Source organism: Planococcus citri, chromosome 4 (genome assembly GCF_950023065.1).
Source record: "Planococcus citri chromosome 4, ihPlaCitr1.1, whole genome shotgun sequence".
NCBI lineage: Eukaryota > Metazoa > Arthropoda > Insecta > Hemiptera > Pseudococcidae > Planococcus > Planococcus citri.
The window spans coordinates 52,382,435-52,407,416 of record NC_088680.1 but is presented as its reverse complement, the minus strand read 5'-3'; the positions used below and the strand labels follow the sequence as shown (position 1 = coordinate 52,407,416).

The window sequence follows — 24,982 nt, the reverse complement described above, 5'->3', positions numbered from 1 at the left end:
CCTTGATGTGATTTTTTTTGCTCGGAACTGGATTGATTTTTTAATCGGAATCGAACGTTGTCACAGTTTCAGGAAGGCTGATTCAAGTTTCTCAATCAGGGTGTGGTAATTTCTCAAAAATCTGAGTCAAGTCGAATGCTTGAGAAATGTTGCTCGTGGTTTCTTTCTGGAGAATCTTGTTTGGTGTCATAGGGATAAATCTGAGTCAAGTCGATTGCTTTAAAAAATATACTTGATTGGTGTTTTTTTTCAGGAGAATCTCGTCTGCTGTCATAGATGGATTTTTTATTTTAATTTTTGAGAATCCATAGAGATTAGGAAACTTGGTATGGTAATCAATGGAAAGGTTTCAATTGTATTTCGCAAGTAAATTGATAATGATTCCATAAATAATGTGCCTTTTGGTTATACTTAGGTACTTATCGGGATTTATTTTACATTTGAAGACCTATAAAAATTCAATTAGGGTCCTAAAATTTTGTAAATTGTCTTTTATTGTTTTTTTTTTTTGTTTTTTTTTTTGTAAAAACCATGGTACATATTTTAAAATACTCTCTGTTGATCTTATTTCCAAAAAAATTGTTTTTCAAGTCTATAAACATTTCAGAAATTTTTGTGAAAAAGGTAATCAATTTCATTAAGCATTGACAATTTTGGAATTTGCTTTTCGAATAAATGTTTTGGAACACAAATATTTGAGAAAATTAAGTAATAAAAGGTTTAAAAAATTCAGTTGAGCAACTGAAATTTTGTGAAGTTGTCTTTGTTCTATTGTAACTACTATTGAAATTTGATTTGAGACCCACTTTTTGTTCTGTTCCAAAAAATCTATTTAAAAAAATTGAGCAGCTGAAATTCTGAAAATGATTTTTTTACAATTTGATTGTCACAGCCATGAAATTTTGAAACTCTCTTTAAATCTGTTTACTTAAAAAAGTATTCCTGATAACAGTGATAACAATTTTTGGAAACGTTTGGAAACATTTATCAAATTAAAAAATTCAATTATTACGCTGTTGAAATTTTGAAAATTATTTTTTATTGTTTGAACGTCACGTATATGAAATTTTGAGACCTTCTCTAAATCTCTTTCCTTTAAAAAGCACCTCTCAAGTCGACAATTTTTCAAAAAGTTGTTTTATCAAATCTGAAAATTCAATTAGGTAGGTAGCTGAAATTTCGAGAATTGTTTTTTATTGTTCTTTTGTAACAACGACCACAAAATTTTGAGACCCTTTTTTGGCTTGAATGCCAAAAAAGCTACATACCCGAAAAGTTCTAAAAACTACAGAAATAAATGTAAAAAAAAAAAAGAAAATTCAGTTCGGCTGCTCAAGTCTTTAAATTTATTTTTTATAGATCGATTTTTTTCGGTAGCGGAATTTTTAGGCCTTTTTAGATCTGTTTGTCAAAAAAAAAAAAAATCAAGGGCAATATTTCCAGAAAAGTAGTAAAGCAAGGTATCTAACAGGTAGTGAAAGTAGTGAAAAATGTAGCGAATCCAGTCAAAAAAGTAGCAAAAAAATGTAAAAATTCAAAAAACTTCAAATCATTGAAAAAAAATATCACTTTTTATGAAATTAAAAAATATGTACTTTGTATACAAATTTGTCTTCTTCCAATTTCGATTTTTTTTGAAAATTTCCTGTGAAAAATTTGACTTTGTTTTTGTGTGTGCGTGGAGGGGAGGGGGGTCGAGTGGAGAAGAGAACGTTCTGAAAATTGGCTTGAAAAAAGTGGTGAAAAACTAGTGATTTTTTTCAACAAAAAAAAAATCCGTCAGAAACCACTATGTAAAGTCCAGTTTTGTTCCATTATAAACTTTGAAATAGTGAGACCCTCGTTCTGCTCGATCACCCAAAAAAACTATTGAGGGGGCTAAAAATGTCAGAAATATTTTTTAAAAAAAGGTTTCAAAAATTCAATTAGGCTACTATAAAAATCAGGAAATAATTCTCTATCATTCTGTTTTCTCGGTTATGGAATTTTCAGACCCTCTTTGCACTTTTTTGCCAAGAAAAAAGAATTTTTAAAAGACTAAAAATTTAAAAAAATTTGCTGAATCTAATTCGAAAATTCTTTTGAGTAGTTGAAATTCTGGAAATTGTTTTTTATTGTTTGATTGCTACAACCACGATATTTTGAGACCCTCGTTTTGCTGCCTTACCAAAAAAGCAATTCAGGGCCTCAGGGGGTTAAAAATTGTCGAAGAATTTTTTTCAAAAAGTTTAAAAATTTAATTGAGTAGCTGAAAATTTAAAAATCATCATTTATTGTTCTATACACGACCACAGTTATAGATTTTTGGGACCCTCTTTAGACTTGTGTGACAGAAAAAGTTGCCATTAAAATTTTTTAGGAAATTATTTGAATCAAGCTTGAAAATTCAATTGGGATGGCTGAAATTCTAGGAACTGGTTTTTTAAGTGTTCGATCGTTACAACCACGAGATTTTGAGACCCCCTTTTAGCCACATTACCAGAAAAGCTATTTAGGAGACTGAAAATCGAGGAAGTGCACCGGGAAAATGTTTTTATTGGGATTTTGCGACAATCACAAAATTTTGAGACCCTCTGCTAATCTGATTCGGCTGACCAAAAAAAACTTTGGAAATTAAAAATTTTGAAATTTTTTCAAGTTGAAAAATTCAATTACACAACAAACTAATGCTCTTAAAATTGTTTTTGGTGATTCTATTGGCACAACTATACGGAATTTCGAGACCTCTTCTGCCTCCAACTTCCAAAAAATGTATTTTTAATGTTCAATAATTGAAACATTGAAGAAATTGAGGAAGTACATGTACAAAAGTAATTTCCAATTATATTGGATTTTTTTTAACGACCAATTCGAAAAATTTTTTGATTATGATATTTTGGAATCTTTATAAACTTCTAGTCTTGAAAATGTTTCTAGTTACCTGGGGATCTTATCGCTTGAAAAATTGGGAGAAATGGGGTAAATTTATCCACGATCTTGGTGAAGTTTTATGTTATTTTTAAGGTGTCAGATCTCAAGGTTGAATTAATTTTATTCTAATTTTTACGTTCTCAAAAAAGGAATTTAGCTAGATTTTTAATTTTTTGCAAGTTTTTTGCACTTTTTATCATTTTTTAATTTTTATTCGCTATTTTGTGTTATTTACAGAATACAAATCACCTCAGTATGAAAAGTTAGCATTTAATCTACTGAAAAAACGCCTAGTCACATTAGGATATCCTCAAGAAATAACGAATTTCGAATACGATCCTTCATTTCCCATCAGGTTTGTACCTAATTCTTAGTATAAAATATATACCTAGTGCGATGAATTAAATAGGATTAAAACAAAATGTACTTTTTAAAGTTTTATCGATCGATTTTATATACGGAAACGTAAAAGCTACTTTTTAACCATAAACGCGAACTCAGTTATATCGGTCGCGCCATACTCGAACTCGAATCGAAATTCAGTGTTTTTGTGTGCTTTTTTATTCTACCCCGCCAAACATGTTTCTGTTGTGGCCGACGATTTTGTTACTCTACTCTGGAAGTGTTTTTGGATTAAAGCCGCTAGGACCACCGATGTATTTTGCCACTTATAATTCGTCATCTTTACATTTTGCACCACGAGTAGCTTTACTATGCGACCAAAAAAGCGGGCAGCCGTATTACAACCAGTACTTTAGTCAATCTGGAGGCTGGACCGTAGATACGAATTCTAGATCCAATGTTTCATCGACGTCATCGTGTACTAATGAAAAACCAGACGTATTGGAGTATTGTAAAAAGGTGTATCCAAGTCACGATATCACTATGATCGTCGAATCTTTTGATTTTATAAAAATCGGCGGTTGGTGTGAAGTCGGAAGATCTGAATGCGAAAAAACCGATGAATGGGTTAAACCGTATCACTGCTTAGAGGGACCTGTCCAAGAACCTTTACCGATACCAGCGGAATGCATTTTCGATTATATCCGCAATCAATCAATATGCTGGTCATTCGATCAATGGCTTCAAACCGTATCCGTTTCCTGCCGAGATCGCGATATGAAACTTTTAGGTTTTGGTCAGATCTTACCATGCAACAAGTCCTTGCACTCCGGAGCTTCATTTGCTTGTTGTCCAAATAAAAAAAAAGTTACGAAAAGTCCGAAGATAAACTGAAATTGAAAAATATTACTTGAAGAAATCTTTCAACTCCAATTATCGATAATATATTTTTACGTGATATTATTGTCATCATTTAGTACGTATTATTATAAAAATAATTAGAAATCCAAAAATGAATTTGAAAATATTTTAATTTGTATCCATTTTATTTTAAGGAAAATTTTTATGAACTTTATTCCATTTAATTTTTGATTTTAAGAATTTGATTACCGTTAGAATTTTTTTTTGCACTTTTATCTGCACCTAATTTTAAATTCAGCCGGTTGAGATTAGAAAATGAGGTCACTTTCCTAAAAAGAAAAAGTCAATTTGTAATGAACAGCTGCGACTTATCCTCACTTCACCTAAAGGACCCTTATATGTAAAATCTCAAGTGACTGGCTACTTTAGTCAAAATCGCTGTATAAGTTTTTATGCTTTGTTAACCTCATAATGTGTTGAGTTAAATAAACGTTTAAAAAGTACATTTTGTTTTAATCCTATTCAATTCTTCATCACACTAGTTAAATTTGCAGTATCATTCATTACTCACCAGTGTAATGCATTTACGTGTATAAACGATACCTACATTTAAATTTAGCGCACCTTTGACTGTGTGTGTGTGTGCGTGTACTAGATACAATAATGAAGCGTACAGCATATGAAATAGGTACTGTTTATTTTCTTATAGTTTGTTTAATGTTGTTCATTGTAATTTTTCAGAGGTCTGTGGTTTGATTCGTTATATGGTAATCTGTTGAAAGTCGACGCTTATGGAAATATCTTAGTTTGTGTTCACGGTTTCAAATTTTTAAAAACGTAAGTTATGGTAATTAAATGTCGAATTAATGCATTTCGAGATACGTACGAGTTTGATTCCAAGAATCAGTCGATATGAATTTTTACATATTACCTACGTAGAATATTGTGCATGGAATTTATATTATATTTTATTGCACTTTGATGTTATTTCATCCCTTAAAAAAAAAAAAAAAAAAAAAAAAAAAACATCTTCGCGAAGATGAATGAACTTTAATACATTTTTTTCTATTCATTTCAGGAATCAGATTTACGATTTATATCCTAATAAATTTTTACAACTAGACGAAGCACGAGTTTACGTATTGAATACCTTGTTCAATTTACCAGAGACTTATTTGTTGGCTTGCCTTATTGATTTTTTCACTAATTCGTCGCAGTATACGACGTAAGTAAAGTATAATTTGAGGTTTGAACCTGAAGGTTGAAAAATCTGCAGCGATAACGATCATGTGCTTTTATTTTTTATTCATACTTGGTGTATGTGGTTTTTTTTTCAGCGATAAAACCGGCGTCAAAAATGGTTCGATGGTCATTTCATTCAAATCATTGTTTCAAGACGTGAGAAGTGCCGTTGATTGGGTTCATTTAGATGTGAGTATTTTAGACTCGAGACGACTCGTGTGTTTACAATTAATTTCATTTTTAAAAAAAAGAATTCGACAAGAGCAGGGACAAATTGAATTCAAAAAAAAGCTGAAGAGAAACGAATATCTTGAATCATGTTTTTTCAATCCAAAAATTGTATATTCTCGCTCGAAAATTACCCTGCATTTAGAGCAGGGGGGGGGGTGTCATTTGGTTTTCGAGGAAAGTAAAATATTGCCAATGATTCGAGTCATTTTTTTGTCAAATTTTGATGGACTGGACTGTAAAAAAAAAAAAAGAACTGAAATTCAATTTTCAACTTTAAAAGTGAATTTGGACATGAATATTTTTTAATAAAATGACTGATCACTTCGATGTACGAGAGTCGAGATCTATTGTTGATCGATCACTGAATATTTCAGTTGATTATTTCGATCAATTTCGTTGATAGATTTTTTGAAAAAAAAAAAATCAATTTTTTTTGGTAGATTCTTTTGATATTTGGGTATTTGTTTGATTGAAAGAAATTTAAAGTCGATTGAAAAACATTTCAGTTGATCCGATCATTTCAATTTTCACGAAAAAACTTATCCATTTGTATTTTTCATTTCAAGTTTTTAAGTTTCTTATTTGAGTGATCTCATAGTGTCAATGTCTTTTTCGAACTTCTTGTTCCTTTCTACAGATATTTCGATCTGTTTTTTTTCCTTCAAAAATTCTAATAAATTGATTATTTTTTGATCGAATGAGTTTTCAATTAATTTGAAATTTTGAATTATAAATTTTTGGCTCTTGAATCAAAATAAGTAAGCTTATTTATTCTAATCTGCGATTTTTGTCAAGTGCCTATGAGATCGATATTCAATTGAAGCGATTATTATAATCATTGGCAATTTTGATTGACCTTGAATAATTTTTTTTGATCGATTTTCAGTCGATTGATTGGAATTTTTTCTCATTCTGGACATTTATTTTTCAAATTGAACAGCGAAATATCTAATAGTCTTATGTTTAGTTCTGCGAGTACGCGATAGAGTAGAATTGCATTTCAAAAAGTGGTCCTAAAAATCGAAAAAATAGTAAAAAAAATCGTACATTTTCTATTAAAAATTCATTGAAAATCCAGGATTTGGATTTTGGACCAATAATAAGCGTTGAAAAATATCACAAGAAAATTATCAATTATTCTGTCATTGATTTTATTTCATAGAGTTCTCACTGAAAAATTAAATCTTTTCAATCAAAAAATTGAGAGCTTCATGGAGAACCGAATTTTTGAAAATAGTTAAGAAATTTTATAATTACCTGCACAGAAAAAAATAGATAAAATGTCCAGTGCTTTTGAAAATATTGTTTTTGGTTGGCCATATTCGATTACCAAGAAAAAGCGTCCTTCTTGAGAAAATAATTTGTGAATGGGAAAAGTGGAGTACGAAAGACGTTCTCAAATATCGATACCTAATGCATTTTTTTTTTTTTTGGTGTGGGAAGAGTGTGTTTTTTTCAATTTTGTTTAAATTGGAATGAGCTCTGCAAAAAATTTAGGACGAAAAAATTTTCATATTTTTAAATCAGCGTTTACTCCTCTCCCCTCCCGTGGGAAGAGCTCAATGGTAAAAATAAAATTGAAAAATTTGAATTTTTAAAACAGTTTGATTTTTTTGGCTTTAGTGATCTCTTCATGTTCGATGTTCATTGATTCCTTCTGGTCAGGAAAAGTACTTCCTTTTGCTTGATGGTCCATTTTTTTCAAAAATGTCTACAAAAGTACTTATTTTTTCTAAAGTACCAATTTTTCATTTTTAATCAAAATGTTAAAGTAACCTATCTAATAAAACTTTAAAGGAATTAAAAAAATACAGATTCGAAAAATTGTTCTTGATGTGTTTTCTTTTTTATATTCTTAATATTTTTTTTTTTCAGATTGGGAATGAATTTTTGAAGTATTGTTTTTTTAGATGGGGGGGGGGTACATATTTGCATATTTTCAATTCCAAAAATGTTCTTCTGAAGGTCTTTTTTTTGGTTTTGAGGTTTTGTTACACACCTTTACACTGTTAAAGATTTGATTGAATTATCAATGTATTTTGAAGGAAACTGGTATTTTGACTACCCCTGAACTTGACAAAAATAAACTTTTGAACTCTCTTAATGGTCTAAACGTCATAATAATATGCAAATACTAGATCACTGAACCAAACAAATAGAGGATTGAATTATTTTTGAATTTTTTGAACTTCAAATTCTTATGTTTTTTCCTCCCTCCCAAATCCCAAAAAAATTGTTGCTATCTACTTATTTTTGAGGTCATTAGCCATTATATATTTTACTTATATGTAAGTTATAGGTTCCATTAAATTAGAAAAAAAAAATGAATACGACCCACCTTATTGAATAATTAACATTACAATCAGAGCCCTGAGTCATAAGAATAAATTCAGTAAGTCCAGATCAAAATAAAACTAGGTATTCAATTCCTAAATCAGAAATTAATTGAAATTTTTTTAATGCAAATATGTACTAGATCACTGAATTAAAAAAAAAAAAATAAAGGATTGAATTATTTTCAATTTTTTTAACTTTGAATTCTTGTGTTTTCCCCCTCCCTCCCTCCCTCCCTTTCTCCCTCCCAAAAAATTGTCGCTGCGTCTTTTTGAGGTCATTAGCCATTATGTATTTTACTCATAGGTTCCATTAAATTTTTTTAAAAAATGAATACGACCCACCTTATCGAATAATTAACATTACAATCAGAGCCCTGAGTCATAAGAATAATTCAGTATAAGTCCAGATCGAAATAAAACTATTCAATACCTAAATCAAAAATTACCTAATTAAAACTTTTTTTTGTTTTTAGGGTGATATGAAATCGCACACGGTAGAACACTTGGAAGAATTCGTCCATAAAGATGAAAGACTTCCGATGTTGCTGTCCCGAATACGAGAAAGTGGTGCTAAAATATTTCTGTTGACAAACAGCGATTACAAGTTTACTAATCGTATTATGACCTACTTGTTCGATTTCCCTCATGGACCGAAGGTAAGAAGGCAGATCTTAACGTAACATCTTCGATATTAGGATTGGGTTTTAATTTCCTTTTCCATCTTTTTTTTTTGTTTACCTTTAATTTAAAAATTACTTTATTTTGTTTAGCCTAGCGATCCGCATCGAAATTGGAAATCGTATTTCGATATCATCGTCGTGGATGCTCGAAAACCGTTGTTTTTCGGCGAAGGAACAGTATTAAGGCAAGTCGATACGGAAACAGGAGCTTTAAAAATAGGAACCCATATGGGACCTTTGCAAAAAGAACAAGTTTACTCCGGTGGTTAGTATCAGAATATTGTAATTCGTAAACATCTAATCAACGAGTATTTTAAAATCGAGTATGGTAATAATTTTTTGGGTACTCGTTTCAGGCTCGTGCGACGTTTTCACTCAGTTAATCGGTGCTAAAGGTAAAGACGTGTTATACGTTGGTGATCATATATTCGGCGATATATTGAAATGTAAGAAGATGCGAGGCTGGAGAACTTTTCTCGTTGTTCCTGAGCTAGATCAAGAGCTTCACGTATGGACTGATAAATGCCATTTATTCGACGAAGTGCAAAAATTAGACGTCATGTTGGGCGAATTATACAAGTATGTGATTTTTATTAATCCAGAATTAAACAGTTAGCTGTCTAAATAAAGATTGTACTAATCCTTTTTTTTTTTTTTGCTATAGAAATTTAGACAGCAGTACTAAAGAGAAGCCAGATATTTCGCAAGTTCGAAACAGCATCCGAGAAGTAACCCATAAGATGGATTTAGCCTACGGTATGATGGGAAGCGTATTCCGATCGGGTTCGCGGCAGACGTTCTTTTCATCTCAAGTAGTCAGATACGCGGATCTGTACGCGGCTACGTTTTTGAATTTAATCTATTATCCGTTCAGTTACATGTTCAGAGCTCCCGCTATGTTGGTAAGTTTGCCACAGGATATTCTTAATTTCGCGTACGTAATTTAGAGCCATTAATTGGATAACGCGACGTTCGTTTTTTTTCCCTAGATGCCTCACGAATCGACTGTAGCTCATGAAAAGAAATCCGCCATTGAAACCAGACGATCGACGTTAATCGAGGACACAGACGGATTAGCTAATAATAAGGTACGTACTACGCTCACTGACATGACATCTACGAGACGAACCGAACTCGTTTCGTTAACGCGGTTAATTGATCTGTGAGATTTTAATGCGATTGTTGTCGTTGTTGTTTTAGTGCTGCGTCATCAATTCCGTTAATCAATTACGTCCCGAAATGCCAAAAATCGTTACTCATACGCACGATGAAGACTATTCCGATGAAGAAAGTGACAATAAGTCTGAAGAGAAAACTATCTAGTGTTTTGAAGTTTGGTTGGACTTTGAACTTTCGCGTCATTGTTACCTAATTTACGTTTTTTTTTCTTCTTTCTTTTTTTTTGTATTTGTATAATTTCATTTTGTACTTTAGTGCTTCCCATCAGTATCGTATTGCATATAATTGTAGATATTTTAATACGAATGTTTTTATTGTTATAATAAATCAAAGTTTTAATAAACGCAACGTTTGTCGTTGGTTTGTATTCGATTGTTTTATTATTCGTTGTATAAATTGAAATATTTTTTTGATGAAATTTTCATGATTTTTATAATTTTTAAAAATATGTAGTTTGGTCAAATTGGAATTTTTAAAATGAATTTTCAATAAGATTAAAATCTTTTATTAAACATGTAAAACGATTTCAAGTCATGAAAAACTAAAGTTGTTGCTGAATTTGAAAGCAAAAAGGAAAAGGCGAGGGGAAGGAATGGGGTCGTATCAAAAATTTAGGTCAAGATTCATAATTAGGATAAGTGGAAATTGGAATTTACCAAAAAACCTCAATTTTCTTTTATCATTGGGCCTAAGGATTCATAAAGCAGCTGCTAAATTGAAAAATTGAGATTCTTGAGGGAATCTGAATTTTTTTTAATAGTCCAAAAATAACATGAATTGATGAAAAAATCAAATGACTTGTCATTATTCAATAAAAAATCTGATCTCATTTGAATCACCCACCACGACATTTTGAGACCCAATTTTGGTTGGCATTATAGAAAAATAATAACATTTTTTGAGGATTGCATTTTTTTCTAAAAATATCTCAAAATCCCAAGATGTGCGATTGGGCACTACAATTTCTAAGCATTTTTTTTCGAAGTCATATTTTGACTGCCGACATGTTTTGGGGACCACTTTCGAAATACATTTTTAAAAATGTAAATGTATTTTTGGGTTCAAATTTTTTCAAAAAAAACATCCTTGAAAATTAAAAAAAAATGTTTGTGTCCAAAATTTTGAAATTTTTTTTGTGCCCAAAATTTACCAAAAACTTGAAATGTACGTTTGAGTGGATACAAACTCAGGGAATTCGTACTCTAACGTTTTCAACGTGTTTTAGGAACCACTGTCAAAAAATCGAGAAATTATGGAAGTATTTTAGAGGCTAAATTTTTTCAAAAAAATGGTCCAAAATTTCGAAATGAAGGATTGGGAGGCAACACACTTTGAGAATCATTAATCGAGGTCATATTCTCATTACCAACATATTTTTGAAAGCCACTTTTGAAACGACTATAATCGTGAGAAAAAAATGTACCTAGTACCTATTTTGAGTTTTTTTTCTTTCTTTCATTCAAGAAAATGCCTTGAAGTTGAAATATTCAAATAGGCAATAATTAGTCAGCTACAAAAGCTAAAACTTTAAGAATTTATTTTATAGATGCTATTCCAACATTTCCAACATTTATTTGGGAATCACTTTCAATTTGAGTAAGGAAAAGTGTAGCTACTTTTAGAGGCAAATTTCTTTTTAAAAATGACTCAAAATCTATAAGAAACCTATGAAAAAAAGAAATACTATTTTTTGAGCTCAAATTTAAAAAAAAATTGCCCAAAATATCAAAATGTGAAATTGGTGTACCTATTTTTTTACTGTAATTTTTTCCAAAAAATGTCCAAAATCACTTTGATATTTTTTATTGCATTTAAGAGCATTGGTGGGAACTTCAGAAGATTTGGTGTCATCGAATTAATAATAATCCACATTCCAGTCTTTTTTTTTTTAAATTTTGAACAAAAACAATAGAAGCCCACGAATTCCTCAATAATGTTGAGATTCAATTGGAAAAAAATATTTTTTTGAAGAAAAAAATTTCCTGACTTTGTGCACATTTAGTGAAACATCTCTATTTTTGAGTTTTCTATTTCAATTGAATATTGTCAATGATGTTGCCTATCTTTTGTATCAAGGACAATTGATAAAGAAGACGAAAAATTTAAGAACAATTATTGCTGAATGGGTGTTTAGTATGGTTATTCTCTTCTTTTGTTTTTTTGAAAATAATTTTTTCATTTGATTAACATGATGAGTCAATAATGCAATTCAATTTTTCAATTTTTATTTTAAATTTAAATATTGAAAATAGAGGTGCAGGTGCGGTGCAATGTGAAATAATTCACTCTAATTTTCTTCAAAACATTGAGAAGAAAGTTCATAGAATACTACTAATAATTTTATTTTTATTTTTCAAGACTCATTGGCCTACGAGAAAGTTTATTGAGCATCATTCATCTAAGCACCTCGAACGATCTCAGAATTCAATTTATTTTCAAAACCATCAACTTAAGAAATTCGACCAAGGATGCATTTTTCTTCAAAAAAATTCAAATCTTTTTCAAATTCTAGAAACTTGATACTTTTCCACTAGGTATACTGGTACCACGTAATAAATATTAAGTATCGCCATTAGGTAGGTATATAATTCGCCAACATAATAAATTGTTCCACTTAACTTCCATACGTGACTGTACGATCGGATGGAAGTACTAATTGAAAGAATTGTCTGTACATACGAATTACGAATAGGCATTTTTATAGTAGGTACGCATCAAATATAAAAAAACATATGTATCTACATTCAGTATTCCGCGTTACCATCTCATTGTTAGACAGCTTTTTAAAAAGCTTCGGTGTAGGTACTAAAAATAAAGCTCTAAGTACAAAATGAAGTACCTCGATTGGTTAGATTTGGTCATGTTCGTCGGTATGTTGATTGTATCGGCAGTGATAGGTATTTATTTCGGGTACTTTGCAGCCGATAAACAAAATACAACTTCTCAATATTTGATGGGTGGCAAAACGATGGGTATTTTCCCAGTATCCATGTCTCTGATAGCAAGGTGAGTGAGAGCGTGTTAGTGATTTTTTGATCAATTTAATTATACCTACCTATACTAAGACAATATTATTCTTCTATAAAAATTCAGTTATATATCTGGTATTTCGATACTTGGATTACCATCAGAAATGTATGTATATGGTACTCAGTATTCCATGATTGTATTGTCTGAGGTTCTGGTTAGCGTTACAATGGCTTATGTTTACCTACCAGTTTTTTATACGTTACAAATTACTTCTTCGTATGAGGTATGATTTTATTATTTGTTGAAGTTTTATAATCTCTGATCGATGGATGAAAAAATGTTAATCGGAGGGATATTTTTTATTTTATTTTCAGTATTTAAATAAACGGTTCAGTTCGTCTGTCAAGATCTTGGGATCGTGTATTTTTGTTCTTAAAATGGTAGGCCTGTTTATACTATGATCAAATACCTACAAATATCGAGAGATTTTTAACTTGAATGAAAATCACTCAATTTCATTCAACTACATTCCTAAAAGGCTAGTTTTGCATCATATTTTATTACTATTCGATGTTGAGGTGTTTATCTCGAGGTACTGCATTCAGAGCACAAATTTTTTTCTGTTTTTTGAATTACAGATGCTGTATATTCCCATCGTAATTTATGTGCCAGCTTTGGCTTTGAATCAAGGTAGGATTCGATGTAGCCTATTTGAACATCTTTCATTTCATTGATCGATGAACATCTATTTGTATTTCTTTAATCCGAACTTATAAATTTTATTTTTCAGTTACCGGAGTTAGTCTGCATTTAGTTACTCCTGCGGTTTGTTTGATATGCATTTTCTACACAACATTGGTAAGGAAATCATCTAGTATTGATCACTTTTCAGTATGATTGACTGATTGTATACTCTCACAAATGATATTTCTCATTAATTAAGGGTGGATTGAAAGCTGTAGTTTGGACAGATACATTTCAAATCATGATCATGATGCTGGGTATTGTTGCTGTACTTATTATGGGCTTAGTCAACGTTGGTGGTTTTGGAATCGTTCTCGAACGAGCAGCAGCATCGAACCGGCTGGAATTTCTAAAGTTAGTATCATAGACAAATGACAATGAATTATTTGTATAGATTTTAATGATAGATACTTGTACAATGCAGTATGGATCCTGATCCACGAACCCGCCATACGATCTGGTCTGTGGTATTTGGGAACTATTTCTTCTGGTTGGCATCATGTTCTGCAAATCAAGCCATGGTTCAGCGATGTTTATCCTTGCCAAATATTAGAAAAGCAAACATGTGAGTAAAATAAGATAGGTAAAGTAAAGTACTAAACGTTGAAAGTTGAAATGAAATAATTGTTAAACAAGGAAAATATTATATTATTATTATTATTTTTTTTTATTAGAGCTATAGGTATTTTGGCTGTTGGAATCATTGTTATTGTAGGTTTATGCTGTTTCACCGGATTGATCATTTATGCAACTTATCATCAATGTGATCCAATTACAGCTAAAGTATGGTTATTTAATATTAACCTTTATCTAACGTAATTCATTATTCTTGATCGAATAATGTCTGCCTTATATACTTCATGCGAACCAATTCTATTCAGAGGATTAAGAAACCAGATCAAATATTACCATTCTTCGTAATGGAAATGGCAGGAAATATACCAGGTCTCCCAGGAATATTTCTTTCCGGTGTGTTTAGTGCTGCTTTGAGGTAAGTTTCGAAGTCAACGTACCTAGGTACTCGAATAATTATTTTAAATTAAATTTCAACCTAATTAAAATCATGAAATTCCAATCCTATTCGTGCAAATTGTGATTTTGGAAGAACCTAGATGAATTTAATTTCCAAACTTGAGGTAATTTTTTGAAAATTCAAACAGTACTATGTCAACTGGTTTGAATTCGATGACAGGAGTCATTTTTGAAGACATGATTAAGCCTTTCTGCAAATCACCGGTTACAGAATCGAGAGCTAGTACAATTCTTAAAATAGTTGTGGTGATTATTGGTGTCATATGTGTGGCGATGGTGTTTGTTGTAGAACGATTGGGAACTTTGATCCAAGTAGGTATCCATAATATTCAATTTTTGTTGATGTGTTTGGAAAATGAAATACTGAGCCATGATCAATTACTCTTTTGTCAACTTTCGCAGGCTGGTAAAAGTCTATCAGGTATCACAGCTGGACCATTACTAGGAATGTTCAGTTTAGGAATGTTTTTCCCTTGGGCAAATGAAAAAGTAAGCAAATTTCGTCATTCAATCAACAACAGTAACAATTCGACCGTACAAAACAAATTAAATGTTTCAGGGAGCTTTGATAGGTGGTATCGTAAGTCTGATAACTACTGCCTGGATCTCGATCAATTCTCAAAAAGAAATCACTCTCGGCAATATTGTCTTCCCTAAGAAACCTGTATCAACAGACGGTTGCCCTGCAGATTTGATGAAAAATATCACGCTAATAGACATCGAAAAAATTAAGTAATGGAATTTGCTCATAAAAATCTATTCTTTTTTACGATTGAATAAGGTTCGAAATAATTTTTTCGTAGAATACCCTCCGTGGAACCGTTTCCTCTGTTCGAAATATCTTACTTATGGTACACATTTACTGGTACAGCTGTAGCTATCATCGTAGGTCTCGCTATCAGCTATATTTCCGGATTCAACGATCCAAAGCTCGTGGATAAAGATTTAATAACACCGGTTGTTCAGAAATTTTTCTACGAAGAAAAAAAAGAAGTAATTTTAATTTGATCAATAACACAAAAACTCGTACGAGATTGGAAAAAACATCAATTTATTGGAAATAATATTACAGCTTACATTTATGTACTCACTTCATTTTCATATTTACAAAATAATAATCTCGATTTTTCTGTAGGATAACAATGAAATGAAATCCAAGACGACATCGTAATCTATACGACAGCAAATGCTACGAGTCCAGATTCGTGAAAATGTGTCGATTTTTTTCTATCGTTTGGTAAATTTTTCACAATTAATAATAAATTCTGTACATTCAACTGTCTGTATTCATTAAAAACCTGCTCGAGGCTCAATTCGTTTACTCAAATCAAAAAAACAATCCCAAAGAAACGAGAATCTAGTATTTCATCACAGCTGAACTGCTCGAACTACAGCCAGCTATTGGAACACTTTCACTATCATCAGCTACATCATTAGATGAACCAGATGACTCATCGGGTTTACTCTTCGACGAACTGGCCGAATTGATTTTACTTTCGTTGCTGGAAGTTCCCGAAGATCCAGGAGCTTCATCATCGTCACTATCGCAAGAACTGATTTCAGCATCCGAATCAATATCTAAATCCATATCAAAAAGTAACCCTTTCTTGGGTTTTTTACTAGTCGATGGTGCTTCTTCGGCTTTCCTTTTGGTTCCGTTATTGACAGCTTGTTTTAATCCGAGTTCGACCGAATCGCTGATATTTTCCGTCAACATGGAGCGCTGCTGATTATACTCTTCGTCTTTGATTTCGACTTTTGGTTCTTGAAGCAGACGTTCGAGTTTCTTACGTTTACGTTCGGCAGCTTCGCGTTCACGTTCTTGTTTCTGAGCTAGCCAATTTTTCAGTCTTTTTTCTTCGTTGATGTCTCGTAGTCTTCGACCGCTTAGATCTCGACATGCTTCCCGATTGGTTGTTTTTTCTATTTGAGCACCGATGGCTCGTAACATCGATCCAAATCCGCCTTTGCCACCGAGTAAGCGTGGAATGACATGAATAATTCCTTCGGTGTAAGTTGCAGGGTTGAATTTCTTACCGTTGTGTAATAAATAGAAATCAGTGTCTGGTAATCCAGTTAGGTACGTTGTCATTTCGAGGAGCTGATTTGGCGAATCGTAGTCGACTTGAACTTGGGTTACATCACATAACGACTGAGGTAAGTTTAGGACAGCCATTTTTACAGCTGTAAATGGTCGATTTATTAATCCGCGAACAAAATTACGAATAACTTTTTCAAATTTCTATTTCGTGATAACAAAAATTCAGAAAGAATTAAGAATGATCGAAAATTAGCTTTTTTTTACACATCGCCAATGAGTCATCATCGACATCGTTCAACGTTCGTTGTTCGGTTACATTGAATCGTTCAGTAAATAAACCCATGAAAAGTTACGAGGATTCGTTTTAATAAAAGAACGACAGCGTCCGATCTTTGCAAACAAATATGGAAAAAAACAGTCAGTCAATTTGAGGGTCCATTTGGGTGTCAATACAACAATACCCATTTTTTTGCAAAAACAACAGAAAAACAATCGAAATCGTAGAATGATAATCAATCTAATCAGTGACGACGAGAAATCTCTAAATTAAATGAATTTTTCGACTCAATTCGATTCGAATTGTTATGAATAATATCCGGACGGTGATATCGCGAGTTAACTATGCTAATTTCTTCGTGAATTTCGTGCATCGTTGATATCTACGCATAATCCACACCTGTACGATCGGACAGTGTCCCAATGACAAATGATCATCGTAAACTTTCCACCGAAATGATGAATCTGAACGCTTCATTATGGATGGATAATCACATGATGATTATGCCAGAAGTAGTAAGTACCTACTCGTTTAAACCCATTCATTTCCATTCACCAAAAAAACACTACCAGTTTATTCGATGTTTTAGGTATTGAACGAAGATAAAAAAGACAAATGCGATAGTTACCCAGCCATTAACACATCAATAATCCTACAACCAGTAGAACTCTTCGCACCATCGAAAGCACTCGAGCTTCCCAAAGAGACTCAAATGTTCGATCATCATCTGTCCGCAGATCCAGGGAAAATCAAACCTGTCAACAACGGACCAGTATCGTGCACATGGTGTAAAATCGAATTCGCTGACAAGAACGTCTTACTCGACCATATCAAGCAAAACCATCGAGTCGATCGAGTTCACAAATGTCACGAATGTGCGAAAATATTCACGCAGAAATCGAATTTGAAAGCCCATTACCGACTACATACTGGCGAGAAGCCATTCAAATGCACCTATTGTACCAAAACATTCGCCCAAAAGTCCAACTTGATTAACCATTTGTCAGTTCATACGCGAGATAAACCATTCGAGTGTCCTATTTGTAAGCGAGCTTTCTCCCAGAGATCTAATCTTAAAAGTCATATATTTACCCATACCGGCGAAAAACCATATAAATGTAATTTATGCAGTAAGGAATTTGTACAGAAATCCAATCTTGTCAGTCATGTTAGAACACATACTGCAGAAAAACCACACCGATGTGATATTTGCGATAAATATTTTAGTCAGCGTTCCAATTTAATTAGTCATTTAAAATTACATGCCAAAGTAACCCCTACGTAGAATTTGAAAATTATCAATTTGTTCTACTGTGTTTGTGTTTTTTTTCTCTTTCCCTCATTAAATCTCCACGATGGCCTATCGTCTACCAGTTATATTACCTATCAATTTAAAAATTAATAGGAATACTACCTTGTCTAGTACAATAATTCAATTACCTACGGGTTGAGGTAGCGTCATTTAAAAAATGATCTTGGAATAATCAAAAGAAAATGAGTTAAGTTGTATATTTGTAGTAAAATAAATTATAAAAACGTGTAATTATAAATAAAATTCAATTTCAAAAATAAAACTGTAAAATCTACTATTGTGTTAATTAGCTCAATTAAAACATCAAGTAAAAAATGAAAGGCAGATTGATGGGTTGACATTTTGTTAATGTGAATTCGCACACAGACGAACACACTCGCAATTTCGTACGATTAATCAATGTAACTGAATACATTCGATGGATTGTTACACGACAATCAAATCAGAAATACTAATACAATTTTATTACTCTTCAGGTCCACCACCGGGAGATCGGATATCGTCGATTTTCAGAATCATTTTCACCAACTGAGTAGCTAACATAAATTGTTGTTTTTTACTGTGTAACGTTTCGATGATGTTCAATTCTTTCATATCTAAAACAATAATTCAAATATTACTGAAAGTTTCAAGATGGAAATTTCACACTTGGATCAAAATAAATACCATTGGTGCCATTTTGCATGCAATCGATTCCTAATCTTGGATTTTTAGAGGCGATCTGCCTACTTTTAACTTCTGTTAAAGTATGAATAGGAGATAAACCGCTGTTTTCAGCCAAAGCTAACGGTATACTTTCTAATGCATCGGCAAATGCACGGAATGCGTATTGTTCCAGGGACGATATCTGCAGAAAAAATTAAAACAACGTTTAAGAGATCAAGAGGTATTAAACTTTGATACTGAAACGAGTATTTTCGAAAAATTTCCACTCACCTTATCAGCTTCTTGATTAGTAGCAATTGAACACGAAAGCTCACACGAGCCACCGCCATAAACGATGCGATTATCCTTAACCAAGTTACGAACAACGCATAAAGCATCGTGTATGCTACGTTTGGCTTCTTCTACGATCTAAATAAAAGAGTAAACACGTTAATAAATTTACCAAAAATGTGTTTTACAAACACAATAACAAGTGTACGATTCACATCAGTGTGAAGTAGCCACCACATTTGATTACTCCAATGGTTCAGAATCGATTTAATTTAGCATTTTTTTTGTTCCGACTAAAGAATGAATATCTTCAGTCAGGTAATGAAAAATGCGACATAAGAAGTGTATGCGAATCACAAACATACCATTCGATTTCCACCACGTAAGAAGATAGTGACAGCTTTAGAATTCTTGCATTCTTCAATGACCAACATTTTATCTTTTGTGGTACCGAAGCTAATTTCACGAACTAAACCGGCAAAGCCTAACTTTTCTGGAGTCAATTCTTCGAATCTCGGGACAATTCTGCCACCAGTGGCGATAGCTATCAACTGAAAAATAAGAACATTGAAATAAACCGTTCAAAATGAAGTATACAGCAATCGAATTTACGACATACCTCGATTTCAGGTCCGCCGACCCAACGAACTGCGGGTAATTCTCGTTGCAATAATAAGTGATTAGCTTCATCGTCGAAACCCCATTGACAAATAGCCAACGTAGCGCCGGCATCTTTGACCTAAACGAGAACTCATTAGTACAGAACACGAATAGAAGAAATTCACTTCACGAAGAAAACTGAATCGTTTACCATTTGCACCATTTCGCTGAATTTATCCTGTTCGTATTTTCTCAAAGCTTGGTAATCTTCAGCAGAGGTAACATCTAGCCTATGTTTAGTTTTCGGCTTGGGTGGTTCGAAGGGACAAGTTAAAATAGCCAATTTCACGTCTCTCAATACCTGCGATAAAATAATAACACAACTGATTAGTAATCGACTAACATAAATGTACAGAATGTAACTAAAAGACGAATCTTACCTTGGGCATTTGAGGATGCGAGAAATCTTTATCAACTACGACACCTTTTACTAAAATCGAGTCTTCGATACGACCACCCACTTTACCTTCAACTTTGATCAACTCGAAGTTGACATCTTTTTGTTCGAAATCAGCTACTGACATTACAGCATTTACAGCGATTTCAGCCATCTGTCGATGACATTTGTTAACTCTGAAACAAACACGCACACATGAGTCACACAATTCACTACATTTTCAATTTCAATTCATTTAAAGAATTACATTTTAGATCCTAAAGTAGTCATAGCGGTTTGAATCAACGGTTCGAGGTTCTTAGGATCAACTGGGAATGAATCGCTGATCGATTCCAAGTATTTGGTACAGAACTGCGCAGCTAATTCGAAACCATCTGCGATTCTAATCGGATGAATACCTTTATCGAGTAATACTTCAGCTTGTTCGAGTAAAGCTCCGGCCAATACTACGTAATAATGAGAAAAAAACAAAACACGTAAGATTTTGAAAGTAAGTGAACTAGAAAGGAAGGTGTTATACCGTACCAACTACGCCGGTGGTACCATCACCGATTTCATCGTCTTGAGATTGTGATAATTGGACCATTAATTTAGCTATTTCGTGATCCACATCCATCATTTTAAGAATAGTAGCACCGTCGTTGGTTACTGTGACGTCTCCATCGGGAGATACCATCAATTTATCTAATCCTTTTGGTCCTAGCGATGACTTCAGAATTTGAGACACAGATTTAGCTGCCAGGATATGCGTCTAGAATAAAAGCAATGGGTCAGTATGAAATAACATGTTACAGAGAAGATTGTTCGAGTCAATATTACTCACTTTAATCGCATCTGTCCCTGTGAGACGTTTTTCTGAGTCTTGATTCCTGATTATAATGAAAGGCCGGCCATATTCATCGAAGGCCAAGGAACCTGGCAAGAACGCCATTCTTCAAGTGAATAGATGAATTGAAAATTCTTTAGATATTCTAACAATAACACTAAGCTCGGTTCAATTAATTACAAACTTTAATAAAAATTTAAAACTTTGAAACACATACGGACACATGTGAAGAGGAATGGTTCGAAAAGGGAAGATTTTTTTTCATTGTTGTCAAAGTCGAAAAAGTGCGCAAGGTCTGGTTCAGTTTGGTAGGTAACTTCCGGATATCCTATTTTGTTGAAATTATTGACGTAATTTACCGTAAAAACGTCGAAATTACCGTAGTCGAATACAAGTCAAATTTTTTATTTTAAATGACGAAGAGGGTTCGCGGGGGTGAAATGTAAGTAAACATGATGAAATTCTAGGAATTTTCTTGGAGCTAGATAATTGCTGATAAGCTTGTTTAGAATTTTGATTCATTCCGGTAAGAAAAATATCGCACCGAATAATTACAGCTGATCACGAAAGAAAGTGAAAAGTAAGTGAGTTTCTCTGTTCACATATCATTAATATTTTATTGTATTTTATTTTTATTTTCAACCACTGTACTAATTGTACTGCTTGCTGATTTCTAATCCAGTTTCAGAAAGCGTCTATTCAGTCACACGTGATACGAGTATATCGTTCATTGAATGTGTTTTGGTTGCGATCCGTGTATGGATTGTGTTGCATTGTGCTTCGTTTATGCTCCGTATTGAAAATTCGAAATGGATATTCGAAGATACCTTTGTGATTGGGAACTTACAGACGATTTCCTCGAGCAAATTCAAACATTCGAAGTTTGGAGTAAGACATATATAACTTGATCCTCTCTATTTGTAAACAGTTTCATTATTCTCAACAACCGGAGCCTACAATGCGTTGGAAGTTTTTTTCAAGGAGGAAATGATAATGAATTTGGAAATACCATCTTTGTCATGAAAAACCAAGACTTTTACGCTGCTGGAAATATTATCGTATGCTGCGAAAGAGATTCGTCGTCGGAGAACTTTGATGTAAAAGAACATCTTTCTGAACCGGTCAAGATTCCTGCGTTGTGTGGCAAACGGATTAAAAGTATTATATAATTATACCTACCTATACCTACATTCTACACATAATGCACGTTTTGAAAACAAAATTAGATTCATGTAACTTACGTACTCTGAAAATTGTTTAGAATTTATACTTGGTATCAGTCAAGTCTTCATTTGTACCGAAGAAGGAAAAGTCTTCGGTTATGGATCTTGCGATGACGATGCCGATGTTCACCGATATATTTTACCTCGGGAAGTTGTTGAATTGCGAGGACTGTTCGTAGTCAGCATTGCTATTGGACCATCTGGAAAGAATTTGGCTGTAAGCGATGATGGAAAAGTAAATAAGATGGACACTTTCTAATTGAAACTTATTCATTTAACAGAATTGAATTTACTCAACGACATATATCTAATTAAACTTTTATTACCTTTGTTTGTATTATATAGATTTATTTATTCAAATTTGGCGAAAAATCGAGATTCCTGATAAACTCCTGCAGTCCAGGAAGTGCAAAACCGCTCAATGTGTTTTATATGGCTACCGGAGAATATTATATTTCGTTATTGGAGAACGGAACAGTAATAATTATCATTTCATTATGTGAGAAATTCTGCTTATACATGGATAATATGCCAGATTTAATTTTCCAGGTAGCGAAGGCGATCATAAATGACGTTGGGTTTTTGGTTAGTGATTATGATGACAGTCGTGATGAGAATGATTTCGAAGTGAAGACTTTTCATTTGACTGATCTTGATGGAATTAAGAAAATGGTTTGTGGATCCTCACACGCGCTTGCTCTGGATGAACTTGGACGTTTATTTGTGTCAGGCAGTAATCAGGAAGGTGAGCTGGGACTAGATACACCCGAAGTGCCTCATCAAAACAGATTTGTTCTCAATTCATTTTTTACCGAGAAGTAAGTTATGAATGATGCTAACAAACGTTACAATCTAGAGACTTACATAATACATACCATAAATCTATACTAAATGTTGGCGTATGATTTTTTTATGTGTAGGATCGTTGATATTGCTGCTAGTCGTTTTTGTCCCCTGTCAGCTGTCTTGACTGAAAGTGGAAAAATATATATGTGGGGCAAAGGCCGAGGTAAAGGGTTAAAAATTCCATAAATTTCAAAATAACCTGATTTCGTGTACCTACATAGAATTTACAGAGATACCATTCAGTATAATTATGAATTGAAACGTTTGTGATTTCAGGAGCGCCCATTTTCAAACCTAAGCTTATTACACCGTTTTACTCGCTCCATGAAGTGTTCTTCCATTATGCAAATCCTCTGGTAACTTATAAACCGTTGAACGTTCACGAATTATCTCTTATAATTTCTGCACCAATGAGAGAAAGTGAGTTTACTGACTTCGAATTCGAATCACTTGAACCAGACCCGGTAAATTGTTCAAATCTGTGTTTAATTTTTTCATTTTGATAATGTTTTTCATTGTAATAAAATAAATGACGTTTTACTTCAGGAATCCGGTGACCTGTACATCAAAGTGGAAAATAGATTTATTTTGACTCGCACATCAATATTATTCTCACGATGTAAATATTTTGAAAGATTATTTCAGGAAGATCGTCGTCAATGTCCTGAGTGTGAGGAAAATAAATTGAAAAGGTGACTATTTCCATCACACATTAGTATACTTTGTAGGTTGTTTGAAGTAAATGTGTTATAACCGAAATTTATTTACGTAGGTTTAGAGTTCTAAATATCAAGGGCTGTGATTTCAAAGTCTTTAAAGCTTTTCTCAACTACGTGTACACTGGTGAAATTGACAATACGTTACTCTGCAACGACATTATAGGTATAGAAACAAAATGCAACTATCTATGTTCACATCAACTCATGTACATTATTTATGAAGTTTTTTTTTTTTTTTAACAGAATTACTCAGGCTGGCGAATAAATTCGATGTAGAACCGTTAGCCGAACTTTGTGTAGTACTGATACAGTCGATTGTGACTGTAGATAACGTTTCGTCATTGTACTCTCGCGTAAGAAAGATAATGACATCAGCGAAGATGAAAAGCATTCTTGATAGGTTGGAAGGATTCTACCCTTTGTGGTATTCAAACGATGAACTGCAATCTCGCTCAGAGTACTTATAGGTGTGAATTCAAATTTAACCAACGAGCCTCCAAAACACCTCACATTTTAATTCGTTGAAAATGTTTCATTTTTTTCTCTCCAGATGAAAATCCAACATCTTTCGAGTGATTTAACCAGTTTTTGATGTTACCTATAAAGTTATAAAGTGCGATGCCTCTGTCTTCAGACTGGTAAGACGAAGTCATTGTAATCATGAAATCATGACAACTACTACCGGAGAAGTGTTCAAACCTGATTTTATTGTAAGAATTTTAAAATTACCTACTTGTATGTAAGTAGTAGTTTTCGTGTACAATTTTATAATAATTATTATTTTCTATCGAGATAATTTAAGCAATAAACTCAAGTTCGAGAAAATGATTTTTATTGTGAACGTGTCGGTTACTGAGGGATGGAAGTTTTTGCACTCCCCTTCCAGTAAAATATCAGTCTGATCTGATATCATTTGTAAATCTAATATAAACTGAATATCGAAAAAATAATATGCAATATAAAAAGTAGGTATCTAATAGTTCTTTGATTTTCCGAAGAATGAAAATCCCTATTAGTGGTAGGGTAATCTTTACCTACTCGTATCATTCTCAGACTCTCAGTTTTGTACGTATATTTTGAATTATCGTGAATTTTTAAACTCAATTATTTTTGTTCAATTTGTAATGGGAAATGAAAATTTCATGAATAGATATTGGAATATTGACGTTTTGTGTTTTTTCAAAGCATGGTTGGGAATTCAAAAGAATCTAAAATTGA

The 24,982-nt window shown here is 32.8% G+C and overlaps 6 protein-coding genes across 8 annotated transcripts in view; 4 read left to right on the top strand and 2 right to left on the bottom strand.

The window, feature by feature from the left end:
* The window catches only part of Nt5b (5' nucleotidase B), a 36,183-nt gene extending 26,035 nt beyond the window's left edge, over positions 1-10,148 (top strand). For both annotated transcript variants that reach the window (XM_065360422.1, XM_065360423.1), the window contains exons 3-12: positions 3,148-3,265; positions 4,855-4,950; positions 5,192-5,338; positions 5,451-5,544; positions 8,396-8,578; positions 8,693-8,867; positions 8,959-9,181; positions 9,267-9,504; positions 9,592-9,690; positions 9,803-10,148. In XM_065360422.1, the coding sequence (XP_065216494.1) occupies positions 3,148-3,265; positions 4,855-4,950; positions 5,192-5,338; positions 5,451-5,544; positions 8,396-8,578; positions 8,693-8,867; positions 8,959-9,181; positions 9,267-9,504; positions 9,592-9,690; positions 9,803-9,925 (1,496 nt within the window). In that variant the 3' untranslated portion in view covers positions 9,926-10,148. The remainder of the gene's footprint in view (positions 1-3,147; positions 3,266-4,854; positions 4,951-5,191; positions 5,339-5,450; positions 5,545-8,395; positions 8,579-8,692; positions 8,868-8,958; positions 9,182-9,266; positions 9,505-9,591; positions 9,691-9,802) is intronic.
* Positions 10,149-12,515: 2,367 nt separating this feature from the next.
* On the top strand, positions 12,516-15,804 carry LOC135842786 (sodium-coupled monocarboxylate transporter 1-like). The gene is made up of 14 exons (XM_065360421.1): positions 12,516-12,787; positions 12,875-13,034; positions 13,126-13,191; positions 13,390-13,441; positions 13,542-13,609; positions 13,695-13,849; positions 13,920-14,060; positions 14,170-14,278; positions 14,377-14,486; positions 14,656-14,839; positions 14,930-15,016; positions 15,087-15,259; positions 15,331-15,520; positions 15,663-15,804. The coding sequence occupies exons 1-14, from the start codon at positions 12,612-12,614 to the stop codon at positions 15,696-15,698; spliced, it is 1,707 nt and encodes a 568-aa protein (XP_065216493.1). The 5' UTR covers positions 12,516-12,611; the 3' UTR covers positions 15,699-15,804.
* LOC135842793 (splicing regulator SDE2) lies at positions 15,555-16,844 on the bottom strand. The gene has a single exon (XM_065360430.1). It carries the CDS (start codon positions 16,701-16,703, stop codon positions 15,885-15,887), a length of 819 nt encoding a protein of 272 aa, XP_065216502.1. The 5' UTR covers positions 16,704-16,844; the 3' UTR covers positions 15,555-15,884.
* A 148-nt stretch (positions 16,845-16,992) lies between these two features.
* On the top strand, positions 16,993-18,431 carry LOC135842794 (gastrula zinc finger protein XlCGF49.1-like). Its single transcript, XM_065360431.1, has 2 exons — positions 16,993-17,360; positions 17,435-18,431. The coding sequence occupies exons 1-2, from the start codon at positions 17,268-17,270 to the stop codon at positions 18,128-18,130; spliced, it is 789 nt and encodes a 262-aa protein (XP_065216503.1). The 5' UTR covers positions 16,993-17,267; the 3' UTR covers positions 18,131-18,431.
* On the bottom strand, positions 18,339-21,228 carry CCT5 (chaperonin containing TCP1 subunit 5). Its single transcript, XM_065360424.1, has 10 exons — positions 20,974-21,228; positions 20,676-20,901; positions 20,398-20,596; positions 20,134-20,326; positions 19,905-20,054; positions 19,713-19,832; positions 19,459-19,644; positions 19,094-19,231; positions 18,824-19,004; positions 18,339-18,753 (listed from the first exon to the last, which is right to left on the bottom strand). Exons 1-10 carry the CDS (start codon positions 21,079-21,081, stop codon positions 18,623-18,625), a joined length of 1,632 nt encoding a protein of 543 aa, XP_065216496.1. The 5' UTR covers positions 21,082-21,228; the 3' UTR covers positions 18,339-18,622.
* A 120-nt stretch (positions 21,229-21,348) lies between these two features.
* Positions 21,349-24,589, top strand: LOC135842790 (RCC1 and BTB domain-containing protein 1-like). Of its 2 annotated transcripts, none has more exons than XM_065360425.1 (12): positions 21,349-21,556; positions 21,659-21,864; positions 21,958-22,134; positions 22,238-22,434; positions 22,545-22,676; positions 22,749-23,017; positions 23,120-23,208; positions 23,322-23,509; positions 23,592-23,737; positions 23,818-23,927; positions 24,008-24,231; positions 24,315-24,589. In XM_065360425.1, exons 2-11 carry the CDS (start codon positions 21,786-21,788, stop codon positions 24,229-24,231), a joined length of 1,611 nt encoding a protein of 536 aa, XP_065216497.1. In that variant the 5' UTR covers positions 21,349-21,556; positions 21,659-21,785; the 3' UTR covers positions 24,315-24,589. The 2 variants fall into 2 exon arrangements, with proteins under 2 accessions (XP_065216497.1, XP_065216498.1); XM_065360426.1 differs by having other exon boundaries at positions 21,349-21,560.
* The last annotated feature ends 393 nt before the right edge of the window (positions 24,590-24,982 follow it).